Source organism: Epinephelus fuscoguttatus, linkage group LG20 (genome assembly GCF_011397635.1).
Source record: "Epinephelus fuscoguttatus linkage group LG20, E.fuscoguttatus.final_Chr_v1".
Lineage (NCBI taxonomy): Eukaryota > Metazoa > Chordata > Actinopteri > Perciformes > Serranidae > Epinephelus > Epinephelus fuscoguttatus.
In genome coordinates, this window is record NC_064771.1 from 25707179 (window position 1) to 25729339 (window position 22161).

Consider the following 22161-nt stretch of genomic DNA (forward strand, 5'->3'; position numbering starts at 1 on the left):
GACCCTTTAAGAACACACATCGAATTACTGTATGTGAATAAAGACGCTGAAATAACAGGATTACAAATGACACATTTAAAACTGTGTTTTATTTGTATAGAAATATGCTCATGTTTTACATAACTTTGTAGTTACAAATCGTAAAAAGAAAGAATATTAACGCTATTAGCATCACAAAGTTCCTCTCACACAAACGGGAGCATAGATCTCAGAGAGAAGCCTGATGTTACTGTGTGAAATGTTAAGCTCTTCAATATACTTTACAGGTCGTGTGTGCGTGCAGCTTGCTGCTCAGTAAGAGTGAAAGGGGCTTTACTAACAGTAGCTCTCAAAGTAGTCTTCATTTCTGTCCGTCATGTACTCATGTACTCTTGAGGAACATCACAGGAACGGACACTCTTTTCTAGTGCAGAGAATTTATACAAACCTGCTGTGAATTCTCTCCAAACGCAGTACAATGAAGATTATCAGGGTTACAGAGAAATGTTAAAGACCCCAGTCTCTGAGCCAACATTAATATATCACTTTTATATTTATCAGTTCTATTATCTCCACCCGAATCTGTCCTCCACGACTTCCTTGTTCTCCTGAGACACAGTTGAGATAACGCACAGTGTGGGAGTAGCTTCTGACTACACAAAACCTCCAAAAATAGGGGTTTAGCCCACAAAGCTCCTGCTCAATCTCTCCTTTAGAAAAAAAAAACAAGTGCTGGAACGCTCACTGCATTAGCTTTCCACTTGCTTTGTCCTTAAGACTATCAGTACTGTTTACTGTACCACCTGGTGATAAACTTTCAGTCCCCTAAATCCATGTCCCCTGAGAGGAAGACAGTCCAGCTCAGTTCCTCTCAATTTGCTCAATGTCGAGCTCGCCTCCAAGCTGATACACGTCCTTCCTCATGCTACACAGCCCCGCCCACAGGGGCTCATTGTCCTTCCCGTTGGTCGTCCCCGGCATCCAGTCCACCTCCTCGATGGTGGGGTCTGACGGCGCGTTCCTGGTGATCTCGTCCTCTTTGGTCCGAGGCTGAACGGCCTCCAAGCCGCGATCGTTTGCTGATGAGTCGTCAGTGTCACACTGAGAGGTGCTCCTGAGAGTTGGGAGGGCCTGGTTTGACTCACAGCTGTCTTCAACTGTAATTCCAGGGCAGCTTAGGCTGTGGAAATTCCGAAGTTTCTGTGGAAATATAGAAAGATGATTTTCTTTAGAAGCATAAAATTGATATTGCCAAGGAAACAAGCAAACACTCAAACTGTAATAACTTAACAACCTGGTTCCTTTTTCCCATGTTTTTGTGTGAGTGACTAATGGGAGCAACAACTTTTGAAATTGGTCCAGTATTAAGAGGGCTGCAGCTGTCAGCCCTTTTGCTTGTTTTTGCCACTGACAGGCTCGGATTATTATTCCAAGTATCTGACAACATTATTGAAAGGATTCTTACAGAAATCAAGCTTTTGTTTAAGAGTTAGGTCCTTTTTGTTAACCAGAAACATCCTCAACATTCCAATGGCTAAACCCACCAGACTCCATTAAAATAAACAGTCATTTAATCATTGTGAAACACACTTAGTTTAAGATTGACAGAAACAAAATAAAACACACAAAAAGCATCTTGGTGCGTCTTTCCTCTGTTCCAACAATCACCAGCTCTGGTTTGGTTAAAATAAACCCTCAAGTCACCCAGTTAGATGTGAAAATATGCTGGCTCTATACACACTAAAAATACTGTTTATTTAAATGGAGTCTGGTCTAGGTTGAGGATGGCGCTTTCATGGCTGTTTCTGGTTAAACAAAAACGATCTTACTCTTAGGGTGCTTTCACACCTGCCCTGTTTGGTTCGGTTGAATTGAACTCAAGTTTTGTTTGCCCCTAAGTGCGGTTCATTTGGGCAGGTGTGAACACAGCAATCACACTCAGGTGTGCACCAAAACAACCGGACTGAGACCTTCTTGAAGAGGTGGTCTCAGTCCGGTTACAAACAAACTCTGGTGCAGTTCGTTTGTGGTGAGAACGTGTTCTGACCTGGATCCGAACCAACTGCAGTCACATGACACATTGTTTGGGTTAAACATGAGCATGTTACAGTCCTGGAGGATTATTAATGTGCACCTCCTCCTGTACTGCCTTAATATGCACATTCAGCACATCCAATGCATCAAAACATTGTTTTCTAGTTGAGCCGCTACTGCTTTCAAACTGTATGGTTTGACTAAAATGAACAATGACAGCAATATAGTCCACGATGAGCAGCGCTAAAATCAACCTGCGTAGTTGTCCCTCCATTGTGACATTAGAAAGTGTCACATTTATCTTGCAAGTGTACTCTTCTTCAACGTTTTGTTTACTTCCTGGATTTTTCCCACATGGAAATTCTGACCAATCAAGAGCAGCTGTCTCACGCAAGACTTTTGATCTGGTCCGCTTGTAAATGCTGCCGTGAGAACACGAACCAACTCTAGGCAATTATGCGGCTTTGTAACAAAATAGGTCCCTGATTCGGACCAAAGCGAGACAACTCTAGGTTTGAAGGTACCCTTAAATAAAAAGGTCTGTCTCTGTAGGGATCCTTATGAATGTTGTCAGACACTTATAATCATAATCTGAGCCTGTCAGTGGCAAAAAATTAGCACTTTTAGTGGACGTACATTGCTGGCGGCTGCAGTGCTCCTCAATACTGGACCAATTAAAAAAAGTCTTCTCTCCATTAGTCACTTTGACACAAAAAACATGGTATACAGAGTCCAAGTTAGAAAGTTACCCTTTAAACACAGCCAAATCTTTGGTCTGGTAGGAGTCCATAGCCTCCGTGGTGATGGCGTATTTGGTGAGCAAATCAAAAACATTTCCTTCATCTTGGTCTATGATCCATGTCCTAACTAGGACACAAACTAAACCAAAAGGCAAACAGTCGTCCTATAAAAACAATCCCTCTACTGTACTCATACAGTATGTGGGTGAGTCAGTGAGGTCAGAGCTGGACACTGGACAAAAACCACTATAATATGAAAAAGTAACAAGAGCTGAAGGGTATAAATTTAGCCTGCATTACATACTGGAGCAACTGGTAGTTGGACAAGTGAGGCTATTTCATGTGAGGTCCAACAGGAACCCAGGCAGCAAGTGGCCAGATACCCAGAGGGCAGACATCACTCATGTCGGCCTTTTGACTCTGCCGGCCTTTCACTAGAACTGCACAATGAACACATACATCTGGGAAACCCAGAAACTTCCTTAGGCAAATCCACATGTGCCAGCGCTGCTGCAGGCAAGTCCTGTGGCAGCTGTGCGTGCTGGAGTGGAAGGCTTTATGACAGAGGCTTATCCAATCTGTGCAGCTAATGTGGTGGGGGCAGGACAGCTGCCTCATAGCTGACCACTACGGTGTTAGGCCAGAAGGACATAGGAGAATAGGGCCTCTGTGAAACCTCCTGTCACTTGTGTGCTTATGCAATACCTAACAAGGATGGGACTGTTGGGGGTGCAAGTCACAGCCAAGTGTATTAAATACAGCTGCAAATAATCGATCCTACTAGAGCACAAAGTGTCATCATCAACCTTTTGATTTTGTCTTTAAAGAAATGTTAAAAAGCCCAAAGGGATTCAGTTTATAACATGAGACAGGGAGAAATTTATGAAAGTTATGGTCCACGTCTTGAACCTGACAGCAGTGAGAAAGGTCTCAGCACCGGGCAGCAGTAGATCAAACGGGGCCTTGCTGTTTTTCTTGGCTCAGACAAGGTGGGTAACATTTGTCAGCACCAGGCCAGTGTCACACTGCTGCCTTCTGCACTCGCACATCAGTCCCAACCATCACATTTCTGGCCCAGGCCATGGGACCAAAGACTGATAAGGCTGTGTGTAGTCTGGACTTTAGCAAAACAGGCATAGCCATCGACATTACAGCTCCTGTCCAGACATGTTGTAAGTATGTTGCTATGACCAATATTTTGTTTAACATGGTTTTCCCACATAGTTTGCTTTCCGCTTTCCCCAACGCTGCGAGGCTAGGTTGACCTGTGCGAGAGCAGTGTTCATCAAGATGGCAGGAAACAGAGGAAACATTTGAGAGATTCAGCCATACATGTTTGAGCGTCAGTCAGACCAGACGCGGATGAGGAGTCTCGCGACGAGCAGAGGTATCAGAATGGTACGTGTAGTTAGCTTTTATTATTCACATTGTTTGTTAGCTTGTAGGCTAACTGGTAGTAGCTGATGCCTTGTTATTGGTCCTAAAACATTCAATAGTATCTGCATTGATGGGGTGTTGGGTAGGGTAGTATAGTGGAAGGAAGCTCCAGAGTAGATTTAAACCCAAAAGCTACACACTCTGCCATGTTTGCTGTCAAAACTTTCACTATGCTAATGCTAACTCTGCTCTCTGTGCTGACAAGACCGCTCAGCGCTGGAGGTTTTAGGTGTCTTTGCCAGTGTTGTGTCGAAATCCGTTCCCCCGGTCGATATGTGTTTCCAATATTAGACAGCAACTGGGTTTCATATTATGCATTTAAACTAGCTTGTTCGGGGTACGTTTGAACAGACAACGCCGTGTTCAGCAGAGGAATGTTAAAACACCTCTCTAGTGACAAACTTTGCACGATACAAGTCAGTATAGTCAAGGTCAGGCAGACATGCTGCCTTCAAATGGAACTTGTCGGCATCTTGAAGCCAATGAGACTAACGATTTAGCAAGTTAGCGAGCGGGACACATGATGCAGGAAATGCAAAGGCATGATGACAGAGGAAAAGATGAAGCCTTTGGGAATATCAACATCTTCCTCAGACATATAAAATTACAAAGAACTTAAATCCACTAAAAAATTAACATCCATGGTCTGTGCCATTTTTGAAATTGTGAGAAAACACTTCTCAACTTGTCAACTCTGAGCTTCCAGAAAGATTTCCACTTAGCAAGAGTCTGAGCGTAGCACTGAACATAAGAAAAACACATTTCTGAGTGGAGGAGGACTTTCTAACTTGGAGCGGAGGGGGCGTTCTGCAGAAGAAGAGTTTCAGGGCAGAGAAAACCTTCTTGTGTCCTCAATCAACTTACTGCACCACATCACAATGAGGGTCATGAATAAGTGCTGCCGGTGTCCAGTTTGTCTGCTACTATCACCCACCCCCTCTCTCTCTGAATGAAATGGAGAAGACAGCCAACTCCTCATCCATACTGACCTTGACTCTCCGTCAATACAAGCTGATCAATAGCTCATGAGGCCCGGTTGTGGCAGCGATCCACCCACTGAGCTGAATTTACAGAAATCAATATCTCTTTACCCAACACGCATCTCCCCTGTGCAACGATCTATAACCTCTGCCACAGCTGCTCTGCTTCCTGACATTCATGGAGCCGCAGTGAGCCACGCCGAGGGTAGCAGTTTCTCTCTGGGTAAACTACACCCCTGTGGATGAGAGGGCACTTTAGAGACACACTCAGCACTGTGACCAATCTTTGAATAGTAAGGTGACTTTGAGCACCGATAGGGTGACGCATGTGCAGCCCACGAGTTGAGTGCAGAGCAAGTTTGATCTATGGCCACAAGCGTACGTCTTTTTTTTCTCCACTGTGATTCCCTGAATTTTCAAAGTCGCACACTTCAGACATCTAGGTCTGAACAGTCTATTTTTCAGCTTATCAAATTATCGTTTAGTGTATAAAATGATGGGAAACAGTGCTCACCAAGAGCCCAGGGCAAGATCTTTGTCAACAACTTCTTTTTTGTTCATCCAACAGTCCTAAAATGAGGGGTGGAAATCTCTAGGCATCTCATGATTTGATTCTGATTCAAAGGGCTATGATGCCATTTTAAAACGATTATTGATGCATCAAAATTTTGCATTTCCTTCTTTTCCACTGTGTCACTATTCGTGACACACTTGTTCAATTGTTCTCTGATTGGCAGCAACCACCACTGGCTGTTTTTCCTCCAACTCCAGATGGAAACGTGAAATATGGTTTCTCATGTTTGGGCTTGTTTATACTCCCTCTACATACAAAAAACAGATACGCCCTTTTCAAATATTGTAATTGCACATACTCCCATGCGTCCTTTACGTTGGCATAAATACAGCCAACAGATGGCACTAGAGGCCAAAGTCAAAGGTTTCCGATAACAACAGACAAGGTGATGGTGGAGGAGGTTGTAATAATGTACCTTGTAGATGATGGTAGTCTATGAGGCCATTAAATACATCGCGACATGCGGACGGAGAATTCTTTTCATGATATTACCGATTCATTCTGTCAAGCCATTTTTCAAATGTCTTTGTCTTCTGCTACACTCATATCTTGGTTAAACTACACTAACGTTACACTATACCCACAAACTCCGGTGGTACTGCTCCGTTTCGTCTGTATCTGTAAGCTTTGAGAAAACCTGCATAAATACAAAGGAAATGAACGCAGAGTACGTACAGAAAGCTCCAGCCATGTTCGTATATGGATCTAACGTTGAGCCCTTTTATGCTAGCTTTTAGGCAAAGAAGCGCTGGTCAGATTGTATCCATATACAGATGCTCACACTCAGCCATCCTCAACAAAACCTGTAGTCTAGCTTAGAACGTAGACACGGTGCACGTTACCTCCCGTTACTTCTTGCCATCCAGTTAGTTTAGCCGTGAGTAAGGAACAGCCTGGTCTTACAGAACTGTTACAGGCGATCATAATGTTGAGAATTGAAATTTACAATAATTGACTTATCTGAATCGAGACATATTCTTTCAAGAAAGAATCCGTAATGAGTCAAAGAATCGCGTTTCATCCAAGAACTGACTTTTTCGCCACCCCCACCAAAAACCAAGAATATACTAATTACAATGACATCCTCCTGAGCCCCGAAGTTTTGTTTGGTATGCATTTTTAATTTCTCCTAGATATTTGGGATCAGTAGGACTTGATAAGTATAAAATACGTAACATTGTCAATGATAATTAAGCCCCAATGTCTTCAAAGGAGTACTTGCTAATTAACAGCGTCTTAGCTTGTTGCTAAAATTGGTCAAATTTATTGCCATATCAAACTACAAACATTATTAATCATAAATAAACAAATTTCAACCATAAAAAGTGATCATGTTTTGGACCTTGCCCTCGTTTGTGTAGGGTCGGCTGCAGACTGACTTGGCAGAGATGGCTGCCATCTTGTTTTTACATGGATTAGTGTATTGTGCACTGGATGGCACAAAAAGTGTCCAAAGACGAGGACAACAGTTAAGCAGAATGGAGTGTAAGTTCAAGTAAGCCCAAAATGTGATGTCCTTGTATGAGGTCACAGGGTGTCAGGAGGATATAAACCAAAGACAAGCAGCATATCTTTGCATTTGAGAAGCTGGCACTGACAAAAGTGGCATTGTCGCTTGATAAATGACTGAGCAATTAAGTGATTGTATAACTTCTCCGGTGATTTTTTTTTTTTTTTTTTAATGTCGATTGACTTATCAGCACTGCCTTTGGGTTTAGTTGCATAAGTGGGGCAGAATATCTGATGGCATTCTCTCTAGGGCTTGCCTCAAAACCACAGTCACTTGAGAAGTTTAAAAAGAAATCTTAAAAAAAAGATATGATGCAATAAAACCCAGCAGTCCCTTTTAATAGAGGAACAGAGAACACAATGCACAAACAGCAGGAAAGATCCAATGCTAACAAACTCAGCACCCTGACGTTCCTCTGAGAAAATATTGTTGGTTGCCTCGCCTAGGGCTTTTTTCTCCACGCTGACCTCGTCTGTGTTTGGAGCGTGTGTGGCGTCTGCTTGTCGTGTCACAGCAGCGCTGTTGTTAAGACTTTGCTGAACTCTGAGTGACTTTCTCAGAGGGGCCAAGTCCAGCTCAGTGTTAATGATCCAGTCAGTGTACATGTGAAATTTTACTATGTGTGTCTGAGGGGCAAAGAGACGAACGCCTGCCAGGATGTGCAGATGGAACAGATTGTCTATTGACTTCAGAAATGGATCAGCCCAAGCCTAGTTTCATAAGGCCATTTCTTTTAGAATTAAAAAGTGATCATCTGACTGACCTCTTAAGTCCTGCTTTAATCAAATCTTTTTTATCCAGAAGCACAAAAACAGCATTCTCTGCTTTTATGCACTCGTTTCTGCAAGTGCAAAAACACAACCACCTACTGGAATGTGACCCGGAACAGGCCTGCATGAATGAATGGTCGCCTTCATTTAATGACAATGCCTGCAGAAACACTTTGAGGCGTGCTGAGGGAGAACAGACACAATGGCGTGACCTTTGTTGGAAGTGTTTGTTTATCCAACATGGAAGAGCAAGTTGCCACAACAGCGAAGTATATCTAGCTAATGTAAGTGAGACTGATGGACCTAGCAGAGCTTCCAGCTGGCGTGAACATTTCCTGAGGGTCTTATCTCTTTATCTTGAAAGTGATCTTTTGGAGCACATGAGGAGATCTGTGGCAAGTTCATCCGAGAAATGAATGGCACATAAAATGCCACTGGAAACTGCCTCTGATAAATTATGTGGCACTCTAAAGTGACACATTAAATATAAAGTTTAACTGTGTCAAGTGATGTTTAACAGGATACACAGTTGTCGTATTTACTCAAGAGTATATTGTCCTGATTAAATATGAGACAAAACAGTTTCTTTCTGTACCAACCTGGGTCATCTTTGCCAGGTCCAAAGAAGGCCTTTGTTTGTGTGTGTCCGCTGGTCTTCTGCGCTTCACACCAATCTTCTTGTCATTGAGGACGCACGGCTGTGAGCGACTGCGGGCGAGACCCCCCTGTCCACCACGGCGCTCCAGTTCTGGCGTTGAGTCAGGGGAGCTGGGTGGCGAGGGTCCACGAGGCTCAGGGAGGCAGATCTGTTCATGAGAGAGGTAGAGGGGCTGCGCTGAGGGTTCGGAGGACAGAATCATGGAGGAGGAGGGCGTCAGGCCAGTGAATGCGGAGGGGCGGGCGGGATGCTGGGCGAAGCACGGCAGCTCCAGGGTGTTGGAGCGGGCGGGCAGGCTGAAGCTGGAGCTGCGCTGCATGGCCGGGAAGCCGAGCTGCACGTTCCCCACGCCGCTGCGCTGGACGCTGCCTCCGCTGTGGCACCTCCTCTTCTCCACCGTCGTCCACACACGAGAGCCCTGGGGGCGCCAGGTAGAGCGGCAACCGCCGAGCTCATCTGAGCAGGACAGGGACCGGCACTGCCGCTTGCTGGGGGGTGCAGTGGAGTGCGAGGACGCAGCCTCAGTCAGGCTGAGGTCATGCAACAAGCTGGTGATTGTGGTCGAAGTGGAGCCAACATCCCAGTCCCAGTGGGAAGAACTCTTGTGCACCTCAGGAAGAACGTCCCACAGGCTCTCCAAGCTTGTCCCAACTGGCCTCTGCTGTATGGCACAGCTGTGACCCACATCACACCACCGGCTTGTCTCTGCAACAAAAGACCAGATTCATTTAAAGTAAATAACCTTTAAACAAGATTGTCATATTAAGTACAGTAAATGATTGAGGTTATTTGCACACCAAGACCCTGAATTTTGGCTTATGGTTAATGAATGAACTTTGGTTTATGAATGAACTCAAACAGCTGATCTTGAAGTAACTTTGCAGCTCTGGTACGGTTAAGCGATACGGCCTTTACATGATATTGCACAATTTTAAGGCGACACACACGATACACAATATATATCTCAATATTTTGAAATCTCCTCTGAACTACTGTAGACTACTAAAATACTAAATTACTAAATAAACAACTACTAAAATAAAGTTTTAGTACTATTATAATAAAGATATAGTACCGTCACGGGTCGATCCTGAATGGACTGCAAGTGACAAATGTGTCAAGTTTGTAAAAAACACAGTTTATTTTAAAGTACAGTGAATTTCCGGAACAGAGCTTTTATTTTGAAGTGCCATTTCCTGCTGTAGAATGACTGACCAACGGACAGCTACATGGCAGAGACAGCAAACTAGCTCGACGACATGGCCAAATACAAGTATGACGCTGAATATATTACTGTGTGGACCTTGAACTAATGACTAAAGAGAAATCTGGACCCTGTGGCTGGACCAACTGGGAACCACTGTTCTGAAGCTTTTATCCTGAAGTGTCGGGGTTTTTCCTGTGAAACTGAAGCTTCTGGTCAACCGTTAACAGTTAGTGTAAAGTTAAACCATTACAGCAACACTGTTATAGGAGAGAATTTATTTACTGTGAGCAATAAATAAACTAACAGCGCTCCAGTTCATATATTTTAATAACATTTGCAAGACACACTGGTGCTCCATGGTTGCAAAACACAACTTATTAGTAACGTTCTGGAGCCCTGCATACACAAAAACACACGCCTCGCCTGCTTACACACTATCGACATGGAGAGAGCGGTCTTGATGGGTGGAGAGGTGTGTGAGACTTTCTTTTCTTTTTGTATTTGTGAGAGGGAGCGAGCCATAGGACTGAGCGAAAGAAACAAAGCGCCAAAGCCAGTGTCATGCTAGTGGCTTAAAAAAAAAGTAACGTGACAATTTATAGTCAATGTTTACGTAAATAAACTAACAGCTCTCCGGTTTATATATTAATAATATTTGCAAGATGCACTGGTGCTCCATGGTCGCAAAATGCAACTACATTGTCGCGGTCAGGAGCCCTGCAAACTTCTTTTCTTTTTGTATCTGTGAGATGGAGAGAGCTGTAGGACCGAGCGAGAGAAACAAAGCGCCAAAGCCAGTGTCATGCAGGTGGCAAAATAACATGACAATTTTTGGTCAGTGTTTGCAATATAGTTGTTTCATATACATCCCACATGGAACAAGCCACGATACATTGAGTATAATAGACATATCGCCCACCCCTAAGCTCTTGTATTGGCTTGTAAAACCTCCCTCCTCCTTTACACTTTATTTTTCATGAGGCATGACATCATCAAGGCTTGAGGACTGCATTTTATTTCAGTGTCAAAAGGAATTTAAAACATCAAATTTAATGTGCAGGGTTTCTACATGAGAGCTTTTGGATGACAAATTAGAAAATATGCACATGCAGACTCCATTAGAAGAAGAACAAAACAAAGAATTACATCAGGCATGAACCTTTGAGACGCAACCGTCCTGAAAACAGTTTCTTGTGCCAAGGTTCTACAATCATGGGAGGTCAAGTTTGGCAACCTCAACATCCATGACACTGCTCCAGTCTGGGTCAGCGCACTGGTCCCAGCAGCATGTGTACTTTGTATTGACACTACTGACTGCTTTGTGTAATTGGCACTAAAAATTAACCCTGTCCTCCAGGCACTGCTTTAGTGTCACAGTCTGTAATCACAGCTAATTGGGAAAGGGAGCTGAGCTCAATGTCTAACTGACTCGATATCAAACCTCGTGTCTGCTGGAGCAAGGCGAGATAAAATGTCAATAACCCGTCATAAACAGTCCGGCTAAAGCATATCACCGTGTTTATTTGTTAAGATTGACAATAGTTTTATATCAGAGCAGCTCCCTATCTGCCATTACTCAGTGGCACAATAGCTACCATGCCAGGAAAGCACCTGTTATTCCTACAACAGAAACTCTGTGAATTACTGAATGGGTCAGCCAACTGAACTGGTCAGTCAACTCTGAGTCAGATACCTACTGGCGAGGCCTCTGCCCACTCCTGGTATGCAAAAAGGACTATTCTTCTCCAGTGGAGATAAAATCCTAAAATACCATCTACAGTACACGGACAGGAGGAAGAACAAAGGGCCGTGTTAACAACACCTACTGGTACTGCTGTGTTCTCTGCCAGTGTTACACACTCAATGCCAAGTTACTGCAAGGGCAGAATACCATTTAATCTTACAATACAAAGACCGCAGAGGCTGTTACTCACAAGGCTGGGTGAACTAAGGATACTGGCCTTTGTAGTCATAACCACATTTTCAACTTAGAGACAACATGTCCACAGCTTTATGGCATGCAGGAGTGCCATGAGATCCCTGCTAATGATAAGCCGCTAACACGTAGTCATTAACGCGCAGTCATCTTGGCTGAAACACCTGTCAGACATGTTTCACATAATGCTGTGTGACCGTCAACCAGATGCAGCAGAGACGGGCTTGCTGCTGTTCTGCCAATAATTTCTCAGAAATGTTACAATACAGCAAACCCCTCCAAACCACTGCTGTCACGAAACACCTGACATTTCCCAGCTTCTACAAGCAGCTGAGGAGCACTGTAAGAACGTATTTACTTGTCAGGTCCAGTTTGACATGATAAGTAAGTAGGTCAGTACCAAATGTTTTGCTTTGTTTTTGTTTTTGTTTTTTTTACATTTGAAGCTTCAATTTTGGTTTTTAAATGAAGCCTTGAATGTCTGCCATCATATTTAATTTAAAAAATGTATGAAATCCTCAAAGTCCTAAATTTGAATGAAGAGATTCATTGTTTGATTGAGTTCATCTTTTTTTCATTGAATCAACTTTCTTTAATGAATAAATGTAATTTATGTTGCTGTTAGACTGCCCCGTTAATACAGAAGATGTAGAAGATATACCTAATTAATCCCCTGAGGGGAAATTCAATTTTTTCACTCTGTTGTCATATACACACAGGCCCGAAATACACACACATGCACAAACAGGACCTATACATGCAATAAATAGTTCATGCCTGCTCTCAGTTGTTCCAGTTGTGTGCAGCAAGCTGAAGCGCAAACAGGTTTTTAAACCGCAGTGAGAATGTTGTTTTTAAAGGGCTGAATGGAAATATATACTGATTGAAGCAGAGTATTTAATTAGATTTTAAAAAACATGTTGTGAATGTTGGAAATAATTACATCTGTCTTTTTTTTACTAAATTTGATTTTCGGACATTATAACGCTCTGAAGTTATTGGAAAAAAATCTTAATCAGCCACCACTGGAATCTAATTCGACAAATATTGTAACACTGATATTGTTAGTGCGTAGGAACACTGGGTTTAAACAGAATGAATATAACTTACAAAAAAATATGTTGATAAATGTTGATTGAGACTTCAAATGTCAGTGTGATTAAATCTTCAAAGTTTTGAACTATTCGGCGCAGCTCTACAAGTAAGGCACATTGAGTGACCTGTTCTATTTTGTTCTGAAAATGTCAGCATGCAGCCTCGCTCTGTGGACGATAAATAAGGTGCAGACTGAGAAAGTACGAAATACAGTGAGTGCTGGGCGGAGCAATGAGTGAAAACAACCCCGCCCACATTTAAGAGTACAGTTTGTGGTGGAAACTCTAGGGTCTAGGTACCATGTCTGAAGGGTTACTGTTGGTTCCAAAGGTACCATACTGAAAGCGTTTGGTGGAAACAGGGCTTTAGTAGGTACAAGTAGTAGTTAGATACAAGAGCAGCACAAGAGAATAATTATAGATTTGCTAGATTAGAATTTAATCTATGAACTCTTTTAGATAAAAAAATGCAACTAACTATGAAGCCTTTTGTTAAAAAAAGAAAAGTTTTGTAGATCATAATAATTTGAAGTGTATCCCAGACTCCCTGACAGAGTGCCATGGACCCCACTTTGAGATTGACTGACTTCCACCAAGGGAGAATTTCCTGTTATATCTCTGTAATTTCTTGACTAAATTTCCAGACAGTGTACTTTTACTGAAATACTACTTTGGTTCTTTACTGCCTAAAGTTATCCATCTTACCCTTCCAGGCATGAATGTGTATTGATGAGAAAGATGTCAGACTCTTACCCATGAGTCCACAAGAGAAAAGTGCAGTCCCCTGGCTCATGGTCTGTGCCTGGAACTGCAGAGACGCAAGAGAGATTCACTGTCAGCTTGCCAGAAAACAAAGAGTCACATTAACAGGTGTGTGTAAAATGTACAGGAGGTTCTCGCAATAACAAGTCAATAAGTAAATACAAGTAAAAACCTACATGAAGTCAAATTTTGTTAATGTGTAATTGGCCCTGAAGTGCAGCTCATCAACTCAGAGAGTTCCACCATAAATGCCTGTGATTGACGCTTCGCCTGTGAGCATGATGACTTCATTTCACGTGGCTAAGAGGGCAAATGCAGTCCACATTAGTGGGGGAATTTTCTCACTCTGTGCTGGCAGAGAGGAGATTTCTACTGCATGGATGCTGATTAGAGAATGAGTCAGAGTTGCTCAGCCTACTGGAACTAAAATACTCCATTGTCATTTTGAGTGAAGTAAATGGAACACGGGGGATTCAAAACCAGATGACAAACGCCCTGGTGATAACACTTGGCAGCTATTATGATGCAATTATCAGTAATTGTAACAAAAACATCCCTTATTCCCAATCTCCAACATCCAAATACGTCTTTTAACATCGCTTCCTGACATTAAGTCAGGCAACACGTGTGAATTTTCCAAAGAAAAAAATTAACAAAGGGGAAGCTAAAAGTCAAATTTAAGCTCTGACTGAAGTTGACATTATTGGAAAATATAATGTAGAGCCATAAAACTCCTGTGGAGCAGTGAGTGACCGGCAATTTCCTGACTTAGAGCAGCACCTTGTCGTCGTTCCCCCTTCGCAAGTGCAGCTGAAGACCGTTGGCGAGGCTACAGGTGAACATAAAATGCCACATGTCACACAGAAAAATGCTTACACAAGGTAGAAAAGAAACTCACCGGGCCCAAATTTGCACTTTTGGGTGTTACATCCTCGGCGCCCTTCTTTTCCAGTGTTTTCTTGAAAATGATCACCATGGCAACACACATCCTTGTCCCAAGTTGTTCCAGTGATGGCAAGAAAAGCTGGCGGCCATCTTGACAGGCATGGTGCAAGCAGGCTGGTTTCTCATAAGCTTAAGACAGCAGCCCTCGACTCCTTCAGGAATGTGCTTCACTCCTCGGCCCGATCCTGAGCGGACACACAAAGATGAGCACAGGATTAGAATTCAGTACATTTCTGACATTCTGTCGACCATATAAGCGGCGAACAATCCAGCTGGATTTGGGAGAACAGATCCCCTGGGTGGAGGCTCTGAAACACACCGTCAATGGAGAGCAAACCCAATTCTCTCTTACAGGAATACTCAAAAGAAAATGTCTCTTTTAAGTATCAAACATGACTTCAGAGGTTGCGCTGAAAAGTGAGTAGCTTCCTTCTTTGGCTGGAATTGCTGCAGTTAAAAAAAAAATATATATATAAAACAGTCCATACAAACTTTTCAGATCACTTCTACGGCATCTTTATGCTTTAAATCTGTATGCTAATTATCTCTGCTACATGTAAGCCTGTAGGGGATCATGCATTTTGGTCGGTTGTGTCCGTCTGTCAGCAGCTAATCTCGTAAACTACTGGACCTATCAGCCTAATATTTTGTGTGCACGTGTATGACTGTATGCTCAAGGACCTCTCGTGGTTGTGGTGATTTACAGTTGTTGAAAAACCTGTTTTATACCATCATTGCCTGCTGATTCCTCACTCTTCTTAACCTGCCAGTTGGGGGCCGCACGTTTTTGAGCGCTGCTCCAGCGCGGCGCAGCTGCTGCTTAGCTGCAGAACATCTAGAGAATAGGAGTCTTGCCTGTTATTTCCGCGTGACGTGTGTTGTTTTTAGCAAAAACAGTCGTGGTCGTTTGATTGTCATATTATATTGTACCACCTTTCGCTCATAGACGTAACATTTCCATGTCAAAATAAAAGCCTTCTGACAATGTTTCCGTGGACACAGTTCCTTAATATGTTAAAAGACTTTTTAGCTTGTATTATTTGCAGGACTTGCACAGCTCTATAAATGAGTTGAGTATCAGCTTTTTATTGTGGAAATACAGCAGTTATAGCAGCAGCAACACTGCCTGTGTGAACATCAAATATGTTCAAGCCCCAGCAGTTCAATGAGGTAACCGCCACACGCTGCTCACGCAGGCAGTGTGGCCTGGACGTTAGGGTCTGTTGCAGGCCACGTTTTGGCCTTTGTTGTGGCTTAAGAACAGAACAGAGCATTTAGCCTGCCCAATTTGGTCATTATTCCTTGATATGTGGGCTTCTAAATTAAGTTAACAAGCAGGCTATGTAGTTAAATTGTTTGTTTTGGCCTGGCGTCTGAGGCGATAGCGCTACTGTGTACATGGAAGTAGTGTATTTAGCTATGTTGTGGAGAAACCGTTGAGACTGTGGAGAAGTGGATCATGCTGCAGGAGGAAACTTTTATTCCATTCTGCGAATCCAAGCTGTCAACAGCTACTGTCCTCCATTAAGGAGCAAGTAACAACTTTTCAGAGCCAGTAAACCATTGAACCCTCAAGCTCATCTTGCACACATTCAACGCGTAGAGCCTTTAATTGTTTGGAATCTTAAGTCACTGTAATCCTCCACACCGGCACTCTTGCAAACCTGTTTCACACATATAACAGTGAAAGATGGAAAGTGGAAAGTCAAGAGAGGTTAGTGGGTTGACAAGTACCTTTAATTCTTAAGTGAGCGTGCAAACATTACAAGCAAACACTCGCTTTGATTCGCAAGTCATCGCCCATGTCGCCGTGTGCAAGTCTTTAAACTGAAGTTGCACTGCATCTTCACCTCCACGGTGTCACCAAAATTGGAACTTTATACCTTGTTTTGTTCCTGCCTGTCGATGTGGAGGATTATCAGTCATCTGAGAGAGCAAGTTTCCTCAAAGTGTTCCACACTGGAGCGCAGAGAGGGAATAGAGCAAAGTCAAAGTTGTGTAATTGAATCCTCAGGGGCTGGCTGGGAATAGCTGACCTTGTGGTTATCAAAACAACCGTCTTTGCGTTAGAGCTGCAACACAGTTACAGTATGCAGCTGATTAGCCACAGATGTAAATCTATAAAATCATCAGAGGAATTTTTTTTTTTTTTTTTTTTTTTTTTTTTTACAACCATTAGATCAGTTCCACTCGAGACGACGTCAGGTAGGGGACTGAAACAAAGTGAGGTGGCCACAAGATGGTCGTGTGATGCCTGCAAGGTCAGAGAGTGTCTGTTTGAATGACAGAACAACTGCAAGCAGAAAAAAAGGAGAGGGAGACGGTGTATGTGAAACAAAAGAGTGCTCTGTGCAGAAGATGAGACACCGTGGGAAACAAAAGAGGCGACATCTGAGTTTGCGGGTGGTGGGGTGGAGTGTGTATGCAAGGGTGGTTGGGGGAGGCGGGGGGCAGCATCACAAGACCCTGGGGGAGCTCGACATACTGGAGGTGGTGTTTGCATTCAGCATATGATTTCCATTACTAACACTTATCACGTCAGGAAAACAACTTAAACACAAGGATGTTTTTTGCAGAGTTGTACAAGGAGATCAACGCGGTTCAAGGATGTCTGGCGGCTTTAACTTGTGGCCTCTGTGAATAGAAAAGAACAGATCAAAGCTCGGAGCTGGAGTAGGTCAGGCCAGCTTAGACTGTGCGTGACCATTAACCACACAGATCTGTGGTTCACAGCAGAGATAACTAGGGACGTGGAGGAAACAGTTGTTTATATATTACCATTAATGGCTCGGTGAAGGATGCAGATGGCAATGACACAGAGAGAAAAAACCTCGCCCAAAAGAAATTAAATTGGCAAAGACAAGAACAGCACTTAAACATGATGTTTACCCAAACTAAAAGGACACTAAATGATGTTTTCCTTCCCTAGAAAAATGGAAAAAAGTCTGACTTAGCTTGACACTTTGGACTCTACACTGTAAACAACGTCCACTGCTCCTAGTTACAGCGAATCGCGACAATTTATCATCTTTCTCATGCTCAGGCATTACGTTTTTATCCCATAAATCTGAGCTGAGTGCTTTAAATGGGCGAGGTTTATAACGTAATTATAAACATTCCTCTGCTCCATGACATAAGTTGAACACACAATTATAAAAGCCTAACCTAGCCCCACAGCCTTTGAAAACAATTCAAACTCGTGACAGTTTGTGAATAGAAAACATGTTGAGAAGCGCTGGCAAAACCCTCGTCTGCTTTTCTTGTACAGACAGAGTTTACCAATCATTTCCAATACTTAATGGATACACCCAATGCACTCACCTTATACTGAGCACACTGCTGTGTTTAAATATGCAGATGAAGCCATAATCTGTTGAATGAGGCACCTAGAATTTTTGCCCATGGGGTGCCACTACCCGTCTGACGTCAAAGCCTGAATCACCTCCATAGGGGTGCTGCTGTTATCTGGAATCAGTTGGAGTCTCTTTGCCTCTGCAGGCTGATAGCTCTTTATCTGGGTTGGGGCAGCAACAACCATGACAACTGAGAAGTCTAATCTCTGAGAAGGGGAAGAACATTGCAGGACGTTCCCCCTCAGACGAGGCTTTCCATCACACACGCAAACGGGTTTGCAGCGACAGCGGCCTTTCCTGAAAGACAACAATAACGCTGCTTTGGACGAGCTGACGGGACTCCACACTTCCTTTGTGGTCACCACAAGCCTTTCAAGCGTCGCTTTTTTGGCCGTGTCAGAAGTAGCAGAGCTATTGCGCAGCCTAAATGAGCGATAGATAGGACAGGAGAGGAAACCGCAGAGCTGATTGGGTCGGGTATAAAAGCGAGGGCCTGCTTTTGAGTCAGCTCAACTTTCACAAGCTTGAACAGACCCTGCTCTATTTTCTACAAGAAGACAGGACACAACAGTACTGTACTGTTAATGACGCTTTTCTAAGACTCACAAATCGGAGTCAAGTCCAGAAAGACTACGGACTGTCAGCTTAACCATTACAATAGGCATCTAAACTGTTGTCACCCATGAAAGCTCTGTTTCCCCAATTAGCGCAGCTTTTCCATACATTGCTCAGACTGTAATCCCACAGGTTAGGCCAACATTACATAAGGATTTGGCAGCTTTGTGTCTGACTGACAATTAGAGCTAATACTAATCCATTTTATAGCACTTGGACAGCTGGTGGAAAACAACACTGTTTGAAATCATTCTCGCACATTGTATAGGCTACTGAGGAATGCATGTGGGAACCACTTAAACTATTTTTAGGGTTATCACACATGCTTACATTTTTTTTTTTTTTATTGAAGCTTTCACCTGTGTAAAACTGATACAAAACTAACAATAACGGCTTAAATGTTACACTGAATTTTCAGACATCCTCCTTTGACATTCCTGCATGCATGGCAGTCGGCTCTGTGTCCTGCTCTCAACAATCCCAGGATTGTGGCCATCTCAGTAATCCGAGCATCTGCTGAGCACCTGAGACGGCCCGACTTGAAACCTAACTGAGGGATTTGTGCTGCTCTTCATCGCCGTACCACTTGTGAAAGGAATGCTGGGTAAAAGTTTAGCTGTCCCCCTTCCGCAGAGTGATTCCCTGGGAGAAAATATGCATGTTCTTTAAAAGCTCGCTTCCCCAAGCTATTGGCTCTGGTGGCCTACTTCCAATTGCATGGCTTGTACAGGATCCATATTTGGACTCACGTTTGAGCAGTTCCTCATGTCATAATGGTGAGTGTGTTTACAGAGCATGCAATAAAAAGGTAGACAGACATGCAAGGCTCATGAAGACCGGATAATTGAATTACAAATTGGCAAACCAGTTCTGCTTTATTTGTGCAGCGCTATGCATCATACTCACTGTGAAAACTCGAGGATTTTGAAACCACCAAACTTTCTTTGTTGGTGTCGTCATTAATTAGTTGCCACAAAGGGCAGGTGCCGCCAAGTTTGCCACGGCTGACTGACTGAAAAGCAATTTATGAAACTCATTGTAAGGTGGAGGCCAGCCCCACAGCTGTCCGCATGTTCACAGACATTAGGCTATGTCAAACAGGAGGCACACTCTACATTTAAAGCAGTGAGTGAATAGTCAGAAATGAGCATGGCTGGGAGGCTTCAATAGTAGTTATCAGGCTCAGTTGAGGGCCTGGGGTACAGCCAAGGTCTCCCAAGCATGCAGCTGCCCACTTAACATAAACACAAAGGCTCAGCATGGCTATGCATGGCAGCCAAGGAGGCCTACGTTTTAAGCAGGCCTGCTGTTTAATCATCTCATACATAATCACTTGCACTGTATACATTTGTCCAGAACAAGAGCTTTGTTGAGCTCGGTAATCAAGGCTTTCACCAAACCTGTCCAAGTTGGAGAGAAATGTTGTCCACTTGAATGCTAAATCTAGCAAAGTCTCTTAATTACAAAGGGTTGGAGCTGGAGACACAACACTCTCCTACTCCCACAGCAGAATAACACCATGTTAATAATGAGCAAGTCACATCCAGTGGCTACAGCCATATTAACCTCAATCAAAATTAAGAGTGGGGAGGAAAAAGCACTTGAGTCGAACATGCAGGAATTTATCCCTCCCCCACACTGCATTTCCACTGACCATATATACATGACACATGAGAACGAAAGGGAACTATTTTTCCCCACATAAACAATGTCATAACAGTGATGCTACAATACACAAGATCTTAGCGAGACTTTTCAGTGATACAGACAAGAGGAATCATCTGCAAGCTCTCATAGGCAGCTTCTTTTGTACTCCAGCTAAAACTGTTCAACAGTTTTTCAGATGAGCCTGCCAGCCCTCCAGGTGGATGCCTCTCAGTTTCAGAAGAAAAGGCCTTGAAAACTAAGCCTGTCCAAGTAACCAGCACAAACAGTCCCTTAAACCCCTTTTTCCAAAATCCCTCATGAAAGGGAAATGAGTTTGGCAAAGAAATTGGTGTGACGGGAGCTCACAGAATGTTACACGCAGGCTACAGAGCAAACAGGATTTTGAACTCGACGGAAAGGCCACTAGCGGCTGATGATAAAATATGAAATGTGCACGCTTGAGAGGTAAAATGACACATCTGTGAGTGCCGTTTTCTCCTTTCACACATATAGGTTATGCATGTTTGAGCCGCTTATGAACTTTAGCAGTCATAATCATGGCCATGGGACACTGAGAAGTTCAGGTTTAACAAGCTCTAGTGTTTATGATCGCACTGAGTGCTTAAATTGCAGAATCTGTTGGATTGTATGTCAGCCAGCTCGGTCTTCATACCTGAGGGGAAGGTTGGCTACATAAAGATAAGACAACAACATTCCACTGCAACGGCACAAACTGTAACACACAAGAAAAAGGGTCTAAGAGAGACCTTAATGATGGCACACCAAATAATGTGGCGTCACATATAGATCCATGCACCCACTGGCTTATTATAAATATTACAATATAAGTATAATAATTTGCCAGTAGACAACACTAAACTAATGTCATGAAGCACTTTGTCAGCTAATATGACTGAGTTTACACGTATTATCCAACAATCCCAGCACACTTTCTGGACTTACATACAGAGAAGAATATGAATGGGTGATACTGACATGAATGCTGCTTTCATTTTAGGACTCTGCATATGTATGGACATGTCTGGGCATCACATAAACGCAGTGACACTTGTTTTATTAACCTTCCCTGCAACATTTGATCACATTGAGTCTTTAACAATGTGTTGACTGGCAAAGCAGATGTAATATTAATCAGAGAAAGCATTTAAAAACCACTTAAAGCTGCATTTATGTATGTAATCCCTCCAGACAGGACAAAAGAGCCATGAGGAAAAGTTGCTAAGCTAACTTATTTTAAGCTATGTTACGTCCAACAACTTCATAACTGGTGTTCTAGTTAAATATATGAGCGTAAAAGCCACCGTTAAAGCGAATAACACACTTTCAAAACACAAGGGAGCATCACACTTTATGACCTAGCTTTACTTCCTAAGTTAGCTAACTAACACACACACACACACACACTTGATTATTTGACCAAAAGTAGCACTCACGGTGAGCACCTCGTATCTCCAACGACACCGGGCAGCGGGTTAGTGTCGCTTGACCATGTTGGGTCTTGTTTGGAGCCGAAAGCAAGAACAAGGCGTTTAGGCAGGACGCAAGAAGAGCAGCTCACTTCACGTCCTGCTCCAGGCGGCTCCTGCAAACTACAACATTGCCCCAGTGCACTACTGTCCAAGATTGCACGCTAATGAGCCTGTTACACTAGCGTACCACTTCTGACAGGGGGGAGAGGGGTCCGAGAAGTTGCTCGCGCCGCTAAATCTTTTAAATTGACGTTAATAATACACGTTATTTCCCTTATTTACTCTTCTTGTACATATTAGCTGAAGTTTGTGGTGGCAGGACGTAAAATATCACACATTTAAGAGTTTTTCAAATTCTACCACCCCCACGCTCACGGAACTAGTGGTTCAGTCCGCCCTGCAGTAATGAAAAGTAATCACAGTTTTGAGC

The 22161-nt window shown here is 43.2% G+C and overlaps 1 protein-coding gene across 2 annotated transcripts; it reads right to left on the reverse strand.

The window, feature by feature from the left end:
* Positions 1-67: 67 nt before the first annotated feature.
* On the reverse strand, positions 68-21893 carry fam53b (family with sequence similarity 53 member B). 2 transcript variants are annotated; one of them, XM_049564152.1, is made up of 5 exons: positions 21705-21893; positions 14580-14811; positions 13673-13727; positions 8624-9387; positions 68-1179 (listed from the first exon to the last, which is right to left on the reverse strand). In XM_049564152.1, exons 2-5 carry the CDS (start codon positions 14667-14669, stop codon positions 841-843), a joined length of 1248 nt encoding a protein of 415 aa, XP_049420109.1. In that variant the 5' UTR covers positions 14670-14811; positions 21705-21893; the 3' UTR covers positions 68-840. The 2 variants fall into 2 exon arrangements, with proteins under 2 accessions (XP_049420109.1, XP_049420108.1); XM_049564151.1 differs by having other exon boundaries at positions 21696-21893.
* Positions 21894-22161: the final 268 nt, after the last annotated feature.